The sequence below is a fragment of the Somniosus microcephalus genome, chromosome 29, assembly GCF_052327205.1.
Source record: "Somniosus microcephalus isolate GS21.2 chromosome 29, FLI_Smic_1.0, whole genome shotgun sequence".
NCBI classification, from domain to species: domain Eukaryota; kingdom Metazoa; phylum Chordata; class Chondrichthyes; order Squaliformes; family Somniosidae; genus Somniosus; species Somniosus microcephalus.
The window spans coordinates 10,405,664-10,417,881 of NC_141015.1; the positions used below are offsets into that span (position 1 = coordinate 10,405,664).

At 48.9% G+C, this 12,218-nt stretch overlaps 1 protein-coding gene across 8 annotated transcripts in view; it reads left to right on the plus strand.

The window, feature by feature from the left end:
* Positions 1-780: 780 nt before the first annotated feature.
* Positions 781-12,218, plus strand: part of LOC147098466 (serine/threonine-protein phosphatase 2B catalytic subunit beta isoform) — a 77,444-nt gene continuing 66,006 nt past the window's right edge. For 4 of the 8 annotated variants that reach the window (XR_015074179.1, XR_015074180.1, XM_085970153.1 and 1 more), the window contains exon 1: positions 782-1,038. Coding sequence is in view for 6 of the 8 variants with exons in the window: in XM_085970153.1 (XP_085826279.1) it covers positions 990-1,038 (49 nt within the window). In the remaining 2 variants the exon portion in view is untranslated. Of the gene's footprint in view, positions 1,039-12,218 lie in introns of all 8 variants that reach the window. The other 4 variants (XM_085970149.1, XM_085970154.1, XM_085970158.1 and 1 more) reach the window with 3 other exon arrangements.

Sequence of the window (12,218 nt, forward strand, 5' to 3'; positions counted from 1 at the left end):
CCCGGTGCGGAGGGGAGCGGGTAGGCTGGAGGACCTCCTTGTGGGCCTGCTCCTGGGCCTGGCTAAAAGAGCAATCAATTGGTCCAGGCAGCGGGCGATCGAGGGGGTCGTCCAGCCGGATTGCCTGCCTCTCTTCCGCGGCCATGTTCGCGGCCGGGTGGCCCTGGAGATGGAGCACGCGGTGTCCGCTGGTACGCTTGAGTATTTCCGCGACCGTTGGGCGCCGCGGGGGCTGGAGTGCATCGTCAATTTGGAACACCAAATTTTAATTTGATTTATTAAGGTTTAGTTGAACTTTTGTTTATTTACAGTTGATCTGGTTTAAATTTTAAATTTTGGTTCAAGTAAAAAGAAGACCTCCAACCAGTAAAGACCTGTTCAATTTACTCTTGTAGTCTGTGTAGTAATTATCACTATAACACACAGACTTAACAACTCCCAGTCTCTCTCTCTCTCTCCCCCCCTCCCCGCTCTCTCAATTCGATTTTCAATTCAATTCAATTCAAATCGCTTTATTGGCATGATGACAAGTTACATCTTATGTTGCCAAAGCATCGGGTCTCTCTCTCTCTCCCCCAGTCTCTCACACTCTCTCTCTCCCCCCCAGTCTCTCTCTCCCCCAGTCTCTCACTCTCTCTCTCTCTCCCCCAGTCTCTCTCTCTCCCCCAGTCTCTCTCTCTCCCCCCCCAGTCTCTCACTCTCTCTCTCTCCCCCAGTCTCTCACTCTCTCTCTCCCCCCCAGTCTCTCACTCTCTCTCTCTCCCCCAGTCTCTCACTCAGGCTCCTCCCTTGGCGCTGCGCGCGGTGCAGGCTGGGCGGCCCGCCATGTTGTCGGGAGCCGCGATGCGGGGAGCGCCGAGCCTCCGCCGCCGTCACTAGAGCCCGAGGCCGCGGGGAGAGAGCGAGGCCGGTCAGACCGAGAGCAGCGCCGGCCGGGGGGGGAGGCTCGGCCCGGGGACGGGACAGCGGCCGCCACTCGGAGCGGCGCCATGGCGGCTCGGGAAGGGAAGCTGCCGACCGTCGAGCGGGTGGTGAAGTGTGAGTAACCGGGGGGACTGGGACCGGGGGGCCGGGATCGAGGGCCGGGACTGGGGGTCCGGGGGGCGAGGGTCGGGGAGCGGGGGTCTGGGGGTCCGGGGAGCGAGGGCCGGGTTTGGGGGTCGGGGGAGCGAGGGCCGGGTCTGGGGGTGCGGGGGGCCGGGACTGGGGGTCCGGGGAGCGGGGGGCCGGGACTGGGGGTCCGGGGAGCGGGGGGCCGGGACTGGGGGTCCGGGGAGCGGGGGGCCGGGACTGGGGGTCCGGGGGGCGAGGGCCGGGGAGCGAGGGCCGGGTCTGGGGGTCCGGGGAGCGAGGGCCGGGTCCGGGGAGCGAGGGCCGGGTTTGGGGAGCGGGGGGCCGGGGAGCGGGGGGCCGGGACTGGGGGTCCGGGAAGCGAGGGCCGGGTCCGGGGAGCGAGGGCCGGGTTTGGGGGTCGGGGGAGCGGGGGGCCGGGACTGGGGGTCCGGGAAGCTAGGGCCGGGTCTGGGGGTCCGGGAAGCGAGGGCCGGGTCGGGGGGGCGAGGGCCGGGACTGGGGGTCCGGGGAGTGAGGGCCGGGACTGGGGGTCCGGGGAGTGAGGGCCGGGTCTGGGGGAGCGGGGGTCCGGGGAGCGAGGGCCGGGTCTGGGGGTCCGGGGAGCGATGGCCGGGACTGGGGGTCCGGGGAGCGATGGCCGGGACTGGGGGTCCGGGGAGCGAGGGCCGGGACTGGGGGTCCGGGGAGTGAGGGCCGGGTCTGGGGGAGCGGGGGTCCGGGGAGCGAGGGCCGGGACTGGGGGTCCGGGTAGCGAGGGCCGGGACTGGGGGTCCGGGGAGCGGGGGGCCGGGACTGGGGGTCCGGGGGGCGAGGGCCGGGTCTGGGGGAGCGGGGGTCCGGGGAGCGAGGGCCGGGACTGGGGGTCCGGGTAGCGAGGGCCGGGACTGGGGGTCCGGGGAGTGAGGGCCGGGACTGGGGGCTCCGGGACTGTGACTCTCTGTATTGGGAGAGGCCGAGGCTCCGGGCCCAGCTGCAGCCTCGGGCTGGGAGTTGGCCGCCTCCTGCACCTCCCAGTCCGGCCTGGGGTGCCAGGGCCTCTGGCTCTCGAGTGCTGCCCTGCCCTGCCCTGAGCGGGGGTCCGGGGGCTGTGAGTGCTGCCTCCCATGGTCAAACACAGCCCCATTTAGTTTGGGCACCCCCCGGGCTGGGGTTTGTCCAGGGCCGGCTTGGGGGCCAATTTAACCCCAGAGATAGTCTCAGTGCAGCATTATCTGTTGGGTTTGATCCTCAGGTTCATGTTTTTGGAGTGCAAGATTCAGGCAATTAAAAAGTTCACTCGACCTTAACTCTCAAGATTCCTGACCCCACAGTGGTTTGATTTTTCTCCTACATTGCAACAGCTGAAAAATCTTTCATTGTTTGCAAAGTGCTTTAGGGTGCCCTGAGGCTGTGAATCCTTTTTAATTGACTGGCCACCATTTGGTTTGTCCCTGGCACCGAGTTACATTATCCCCATTAAAATCAGAGCACCCAAGGCGACTCCAGCTCCGCAGAAAAAGTTTCAGACTGCCTGGCTCAGTGAGAAGCACACTTGTGTCTCCGCCAGACGGGCGACTACTCCATATAGTGCTGGCTGACACTACAGTGTAGTGCTAAGGGAGTGTTAGGTTGTCGGATGTGCCTGTCTTTTAGCCGAGATATGAAACCGAGGTCCCCTCGGGTGGATCTATGAGAACCCTTGGCACTATTTGAAGAGCAGGGGTGTTCTTTCAATGTCCTGGCCAGCATTTATCCATCAATCACAAAAAAACAGATTGCTTGTTATCATCTTACTGCTGTTTGTGGAACCTTGCTGTGTGCAAAATTGGCTGCTGTGTTTGCCTACATTACAACAGTGACTACACGTCAGAAGTACTTCATTGGCTGTGAAGTATTTTGGCATATACGCTATATAAATGTATGTAAATGCTTTATTTAAATCCCTGTTCCCATTAATCTGCATCTCAAGTTGCTGATAACATATCTTGGTGTTCTGATTGAGGTTTACCCACCATTGAGGGAACAGCACTAATTACAGCCTTTCCAAATCTCAAATCCACAAAATTCAAAGAGTAAACCCGAGAATAAGAAATATAAATGGGGGAAAGAAGTGTTTTCCGTGGGCTGAATGCGGGGTTTAATGGTTGGAAATGGTCAATGGTCGTTACTTGGACCCCTGCCGCGAGACATTGAAGAAAGGGATGAAATCCGCAACAGTTGTGTCTAACCCGGGGAGCTTCTGTTGCAGGCGCACATGCTTTTAAGAATCTGTTTACTTTTAATTCTACAATTATAGTTTGGTAACGTTGCTCCTGTCGTACAACATTTGTAGTGAATTACACGTGCTGAAACAGTGCTCTTGTTTATGAAGCTCCAAACAGTCACACTGGCCCTGTGCTTGTGGGTCTGTTGTGGGACTACGCCATAGATTAGAAAGTTAATGAATATTTCATTTATCTCCGCATTCCAAGTAGTTTTCCGTTTTGACCAGTTCTTATTTATTTTACGTCATTCTTTTACTAAAATTGCCAGTTCTGTTTCCCCGGAATGGAGACCCTTTGGTCAGTTGTCCCCCTTGCTAGGCTGGCATTGGACGGCCTCAGAGCAAACAGTGCAGTTTCTGACTGGATTCAGAACCCCCCCAAGAGCGATGCAGATCATGCTGTTGCCTGGGAGATTTGCATGCCAAACCTGTCGAGTTGTTTTCCAGAGTTGGGTGGCTCTCGGCTGGGTTTGGAGTCGTGGCCTGTGCTTCCTGACGAGAAGCTGCAGGACCCTTCCCTTAAGTGAATCTTAAGGACAGCCCAATGATGAGGAAGCCTCTGTCCTGGCAATTTATAGCTCAGATTGAGGGCGAGTCCGTTACTTTGATTCCATACAAAGAGGGATGTGTTTGAAACCTTTTAACACCTCCAGATTGTCCTTGCTTTGGATGAATGTAGTGAAAGCACTTGTGATCCTGAAAATATCAGTGAACTAGCAGTTGCATACCCGAGCAAGGGTCTGTGCCTTCAGGAGAGATGGGGCGAATATAGAGGGAGGAGGGAGTAATACTGAGGATATATGATTGTGTTTTTCCAGAAACGTATACTGAAAACATTTTAATCTCTCGATTTTTAAGTTTCTGCAAAACTTGCATGCCCCAGACACCAGCAGCATTGTATTCAGTGCCCAGATGTTTTGCATTACTTTACATAAATGGTCTGTCACGACAATATTATTTTTTTCATTTTGTACATGCTAAATGCTGACTCCAATTTTCGAATATCCTCTTGTACTTGTTTCAGAGAAGCAAGTATATTGTGTGTTTATCATACGCCAACTGTGCTTAAAATCTGAAGTGGGCGGCCCATAATTGCTGTAATGGGAGGCAGATGAACCATTGGATCTTGCACGCCTACGCAGTTTAGTATTTTTTTTTTCTGAATTTCACTCATCCATCATACATAACTTATTTTTAAAAATTCACTTTGCTGTGCTCTCTGAACCAGTTTAAATTCGAATTCATGTGATTTTTTTCATAGTTCAACATATTTGAAACTCTCGTGCTTGTGTCCCCAGAGTCATTGAAATTAAGCTCAGGCAGGCGGCAAGAAATCCTGTAGGTTCCCGGTGAAGTTCACAGCAAAGGCCAGACATTCCCGAGTCTGGTTCTAGCTCTGCTGACTTAGCTAATCGCAGCTGGGGCAGCAGGTGAGACGCTACTATTAGCCTCAACATCCCTGTGCCAGGAAAGGGGGAACTGAGGCAACGTTCCATCTTCTCGTGGCTGTCCAGTGACCCTGCTGGAAAATGTGGTCCAACAGGATTGGGCTCTGCTGTGATCGAAGCGCTTTGCTAACACTCACTGTCCATGATCAGAGGTTGCTCAGCCCCCATGGAAGAACCAGCGGCTTTATAGGGAATTTTTTTTCTTTTTTTTAATGTTCTCACGGGGAAAGGGAGGCATGTACCTATATCAACTGTCATTTCCTGCCCATCACTTCAGTTGTCTGTCATGCTGTCTGTTCCTAGTTTCGATGTCACACTTGCCAAATTTGTCCGACCTGAGATCCAATTGTAAATCGATTGCCCCGTCTGTTCAGGAGGATGTAAAAGATCCCATGGGCACTATCCACAAAAGAGCAGTGTGTTCTCGTGTTGTCCTGGCCAATATTCCTCCCTCAGCCAGCACCTAAACAGATTGACCTGTTGTTCAACACGACGTTGTCTGTGGGATCGTGCTGTGTACAGATTGCCCGCCGTGTTGCCCCCCCAGAACAACAGAGACTACAATTCAAAAGTTCCCCATTGACTGAAAAGTGCTTTGGGACACCATGAAGCCATGAAAGATCCTTACCAAATGCAAGTCTGTCTTCACCTCAATTCAAATTTATTCCACTGATATGAAAATATGTCTAAAGATTTGAATTTATGAGTTGAAATTCAGTCACATGCAAATCTTTCAGAAAGGAGAAAGAAAATTAATCAAATTACGCACAACACTTTTTGGGGAAAAAATAAGATTGCCATCTTTTTCTGGACTTACTGGCAAAAGGTTTGTGGCAAGATTAAAAACAATACCATATACCGTAACCATAATATTGTGACTTTGAATGCGTCATTAATGTACTTGGCTGAAGGCCTTACCCTCTCTTCAAGCCCTGGACTTGCCTTGATAGTTCCCCACAGAGCTGTCACTCATTCAGCTGAAGGGAGATGCAACCGTGGCTTGTACCTCTTCGAGGTATAAAAGGATTTCTCTGTTTCTCCAAATTATAGCTACAAATTGAATTATTCAGCTGTTAATTTCTTATTAACAGCTTAATTTTTAGTTCAGCGTGACAGACTAAGTTAGAGATGGGAAAAATGAGTTCTGAGCTGTTTTTCCCAACACAAACCAAACTGCAATAGCATTCTGAAAGGTAAACATTACACAAAGACAGAGGATAATTACAGACAACAAAGTGTTCTTTGTTTATACCTTGTTTAAACATGTAATTAATACAGTCCTGTGGGGAAGGGTTCGCAGTTTTCACAAAAAAAACATGGAGCTAGTGGAACTTAATCTTGGGGTGGGGGAGTTGGGAAGCAGGAACCTCTGCTTGGATGAGTTACCGCCCCAAATGGGTGGCCTTGTGGTTTAGAAGATCATCTCGCCCTCGCAGTTGAGTGCTGCCTTGGTAACTTGTTACTGTTCTTTGTATTCTTTTCCAGAGCTCTCGCAGAGAATAGCTTTGTGAGGAAAGTTATTTGAAAACAGTCCCAAAATCGCACACACCAAGATGTCAGTTAGAATAACAGATCTTAGCAATTTTTCCAAATAAGTAATAGATATCATAAAATAGAATCATAGAAATTTAGAGCACAAAAGCAGGCCATTCGGCCCCTCGAGCCTGCTCCGCCATTTAATGAGATCATGGCTGATCCGATTTTGGCCTCAACTCCACTTTCCTGCCCACTCCCCATAACCCTTGACGACTCTGTTGCTCAAATATCTGTCTATCTCAGCCTCAAATATATTCAATGACCCAGCTTCCACAGCTCGCTGGGATAACATACAGGGTGGATAAAGGGGAACCAGTGGATGTGGTGTATTTGGACTTCCAAAAGGCATTTGACAAGGTGCCACACAAAAGATTACTGATCAAGATTAAAAAATCACAGGATTGGGGGTAATATACTGGCATGGGTGGAAGATTGGCTATCTAACAGAAAACAAAGAGTTGGGATAAATGGTTCATTCTCGGGCTGGCAATCAGTAACTAGCGGTGTTCTGCAGGGGTTAGTGCTGGGACCCCAACTCTTTACAATCTATATTAATGATTTGGAGGAAGGGACCGAGTGCAACATATCCAAGTTTGCCGACGATACAAAGATGGGAGGGAAAGCAGTGAGTGAGGAGGACATAAAAAACCTGCAAAAGGACATAGACAGGCTAAGTGAGTGGGCAGAGATTTGGCAGATGGAATATAATATTGGAAAGTGTGAGGTTATGCACTTTGGCAGAAAAAATCAAAGAGCAAGTTATCTAAATGGAGAGAAACTGCAAAGTGCTACAGTACAAAGGGATCTGGGGGTCCTAGTACATGAAACACAGAAGGTTAGTATGCAGGTACAGCAGGTGATCAGGAAGGCCAATGGAATCTTGGCTTTTATTGCAAGGGGGATGGAGTATAAAAACAGGAAGTCTTGCTGCAGTTATACAGGGTACTGGTGAGGCCACACCTGGAATACTGCGTGCAGTTTTGGTTTCCATATTTAAGAAAAGATATACTTGCTCTTGAGGCAGTTCAGAGAAGGTTCACTCGGTTGATTCCGGAGATGAGGGGGTTGACATATGAGGAAAGGTTGAGTAGGTTGGGCCTCTACTCATTGGAATTCAGAAGAATGAGAGGCGATCTTATCGAAACATATAAGATTGTGAGGGGGCTTGATCGGGTGGATGCGGTGAGGATGTTTCCACTGATGGGTGAGACTAGAACTAGGGGGCATAATCTTAGAATAAGGGGCTGCCATTTCAAAACTGAGATGAGGAGAAACTTCTTCACTCAGAGGGTAGTAAATCTATGGAATTTGCTAACTCAGAGAGCTGTGGAAGCTGCGACATTAAATAAATTTAAAACAGAGATAGACAGTTTCCTAGCTGATAAGGGAATTAGGGGTTACGGGGAGAGGGCAGGGAAGTGGACGTGAGTCTAGATTCGAATCAGCCATGATCCTATTGAATGGCGGAGCCGGCCCGAGGGGCCGTATGGCCTACTCCTGCTCCTACTGCTTATGTTCTTATAAAGCATCCATTTGGAGACAGTTGCCCATCAGTATTGTACAATTGAGTTCAGTGGAAATGCTAGGGGGAGGTGAAGAGAAGTATTTTCAGTTGGCATTAATCCTTCCATGAGTGAGGTAAAAACAAAATTATTTAAATTTTCCCCAATCTGTACGGTTAAATTTCATCCTCGGGAGACCCATCATATCGGGGCTTCCACCTCAGTATCAGCAACTTACTGCTGAGTACTGTACGTTTCTGATTATAAGCGGGGATTGGCTTAGTTTTCCGCACTCACTGCCAATCCCAACTCTCCGACCCAGCATGTTAGGGGATAGAGTCTCTCTTATTTTGGTGCGTGTGTGACAGGAGCAGGTTTGTACAAACCAGGCGTGTGTTTGGAAGAGCTGCAATTCAGTCTGGAGTTGGCAAGCCAATAAAGTCGCCTTTGAAGTTGGGCACTCCCTTTCTCAGACCTTAGATAGTGCCTGGCCATTGACATCTAGATCTTGAATCTCACCGGAGTGTTCGGGGGTGTTCAGCTCAGAAAGAAACCTCCCTCCCGCTGACGAGAGGCAGGAGAACGGTGGCAAACAATATGGGAGTGATTAATGTTTTCATAGCCTCTGGCTTCCCCCATAATGATGATGGGCGATTACTAGCTACCCACTTAGCTTTCCAAATATGTATTTCAGATTTGGGTTGGTAGTTTAAGACTCTGATGTTTCAGGACCTCTAACTGCGAAGTGTATCAGTGCTTGGCATGATGTTTGAATTTTGTGGAGGTTGTGACAGATTCTGACCCTCTTCCGTTTTGTGCCCCATATCCTGTAGCGGACAGCTTTGTGAGATGTATATATGATTGCTCAGAAAAGTGACAAATATTCGTTTTGTTCAGATGTTTATTGAAGGGATGCAAGAATTTGTATTTACATGGGACGTCCCATGTCCTCGAAATCTCAAAGCACTTGCTGATTTACTTTTTTGAAGTGCAGTCCTTATTATGTAGGAAAACGTGGTGGCCCGTGTACAAACATCAGGGTCCCACAAACTACAGGAAACTTTCGATTAACCGGAAATGTCGGTTAACCGGCAAAATTCAGGAGTAGGTTCAGGTAACTTTTTTTACTTCATTTGTTGCTGTGCAAGGGTGTGGCTGCAGCTGTTGCTAAGCTACAGAGACGCTTGCAACTTGTGGCCATTGTTTTGAACCTGTTGCTAAGCAACGGGGTTTGTTGCTTTATACGGAGCTCTCAGCTCCGTATCTTTTACTATAGCGTTGGGTTATCTGGAATTGTTGATGAACCGGCACCACGTCGGTCCCGTCCGTGCCGGATAAAAGAAAGTTTCCTGTACCGATGAGACGAATAGCCAGTTAATCCTTTTTGGCGGTGTTGTTTGAGGGAGGAATGTTGGCCAGGACACTGGGAGAACTCCCTGCCCCTGGGGCTTGAACCCAGAACCTTCTGACTCCGCGGCGAGCACGGAGCCAAGCTAACAGTTGTAAAGGAGTTTTGTGTATTTTGGATGCCTGGTATTTCAGTCCTCGACGCATTATAACTGATGGACCCGCATTGTCTCTGTGTCTCAATTAAAGTGTAAAATATAACCGACTGTTGATTTCATTGGCTTTCAAAAGGGAATCGGATAAGCACCTGAAGGGAAAAAAATTTGTAGGGCTACGGATAAAGGGCGGGGGAGCGGGACTAGCTGAAGTGCTCTTACAGGGAGCCGGCACGGGCTCGACGGGCCGAATGGTCTCCTGTGCTGTAAGCATTCTATGATTTGATTGGTTAGAGTGTTGAGCTGAAATGAATTCTTTAATGACCACATCTTCCGTCTTAGTATTGTGGGATTTGAGATGTTTTGTCTTTTAAGATCTGCTTTACGCAGTTTTTCTTACTCCTGTTACGATGTGTGTTGCAACCTCTTCTCCAACCTTTTCTTTTGCTGTTTCCCAGAGTACAACTCATCAATGTCATTAAAGTATGTATGCTCCCTTAATTGCTCCTGGAGGGCTTCACTCAGTCTGTTCCGGGGTTTAGTGGGCGGGAGGCGAGTTAAATATTATGCGATTAGACACTGACGTTGCTAGGATAAAGCGCGGTGGTGGGCGTGTGAAATTTTTGTATTCTATCTACTTGAAGTGTTAAAACAACACCCACTGTTAGAATTCTGCATTGTGTTCTGTCAAATGTAGGTTGTGCCTGGAGGGAGCACTTTTGAGTTGTATGACACTGTGCTACAATACTGGTACATACAGTTTGTGCAGCATTGCTACTGATCGGAACAATTTGAGGCAGAGCACCAACCGAGAAACATATCCCACAGCATTAAAATGTATTGGTTGCAGCGGGACTGAGCCCAGGCCTCGCCCGCCCGAGTCCCAATACTGTGTGGAGGAATTTACGAGCTGGTACTTCTAGTCAGCTCCATTTCTATTTCTGTTCCGATTGCACAGACGAGCCATCTTGAAATTGCTGGCACTGGCAGTCTGGAAACACACGCTCTCCCGGTGCCGCTTCCTCATTGGTGGATACATCTTAAATTCAGCAGCGATGAAGCAGCACCGAGAGTAGACTTCCCAAACTGCCAGTCCTGCCACACACTCAAACCTGTGCATGTGAACACCTTGCCATAGAAGACTGCGAAGTGAAGGTGCCCAGTCCCCTGAGCCACACAAGGCAAAGGAAATATATCAGATTGAGGGTGCATTGTAACTTAAGTACTAACTTTGGGGTGAAGCTGCCTCTCGGCCTCATCAGCACCTATGAACGTAACAATTCTCCAGCGTTTTAATCCCACTGGGGAGTCTCAAAACATTACTAAATGTCCTTTATGGCGTGCGGTTTGGTAGGTTTTTCTGTGTCAGTAGGAGCAGGGGAATATTCTGCTGATCTGTAGTAATTAAACCATGTGCCGATAACTTAAACACCACGGCAACAGTTAAATCATCATCCTTGTTCTGATGTGCAACCTTGCATTTCTGATGTTGAGACAAGAGACTTTAGCAATAATATCTCAGCCCCTGCCTGATCCTGCCCTCGCTTGATGTCCACACATGCACTCACTTTCCGGGAAGGCCCACCAAATAGCAATCAGCAGTGCGAGTCTTGCCTGATTTCTGCCCCTTTTTTGGGGTTTGCGCTCGTATTCTTGGGTGCAGCATCACGAATCACTAAACAGAATTCATGTCTGTTGCGATCTGGGTTGGCATTTATTGCCCGATTGTTGTAGTTTTGCATCTCCCATCAAGGGCATTCTCCTGTCTTTACGGAAGGCGGACTGAGAAGCACTCGGGAGTCAAGGCAGAATTCTAAACCAACAAACTGATTTATTTTACATAAATACATGAATCCACAGAATATGTGTAACCCCTTCACGGTTCTCTAGATATATGTGAGATGTGGTCTCTGTTGTAGACAGTATTCTATAGTCCAGTAAGGAGATCACTACTACAATGGCTTAATTCTAATTATCTTACTTTATAGTTTTAACGTCAGACAGTATAAGAAGATTACAGGTCAATGAACTAAATTAGACATTTGCATACATTAGAATGAATCTAGACATAATAAACATACATTCTCCATTTACATGGATTCAAAGGAGAATCTGTCCCTGTGTCCAAATTCGAGTGCACTCTTTCGTTGGCGCGCTTAAGTTGGAGCTCATGGTATGTATAATGTCTGCAAGACTTACGACTCCGAACCCCTTCGTTGAATTCTCTTCACGATCACTGAATCCCACTTTGAGTTCTGGATGCAGAGCTACTAATACAAAGGGCGGCGGCCGAGTTTGGAAGCCCGGGACGGGATGCGGCAGCCATTTGCCTCCTGAGCCCTCTTTTCAGAGCTCCTGCCCTCCTTTCTTCCAGTCGCTCCTTTTTCCCGCTCGAAAACCCCGACTCCACCCCTTCCTCCTGGGGTTTCTGCCTGGAGACTGCGCAGCCTCACTGTCTGCAACAGTTGATACTGGTGCAGAATTATGAAAAGTCTGCTCTTAGTCACATTGTGTCCTTAAAAGTTCTTGCCGTACCTTCACATGGGCAACTTTAACCCAGGGATTTATAACAATGATAATACAGTGTCTAAGTTAAAGATTGATAACCATACTTAGCGTACATAACATTTCCAGTGGGTATTACATATGGTTATCACAGAGACCCATCCATGAAAGTAATAAAAGCACAAATTCAACTGACACTTCTGGGCAAACGGCACTTTAAGGGAGGCTGATCTTGAGCTAACTGCTTAAGCAGCATTGGTTCACTTTACCGTTGTAGCATCTTCGAGAGGGCGAGAACAGAGCCCCATTAGAATTTACTAGGGGTGGGGGCGGGTTGGTCCACTAAGCTGTCAAATCAAAATTATCACCTAGGTTGAAATGCCTCCCCTTTTGATATAGGAGCAGCACA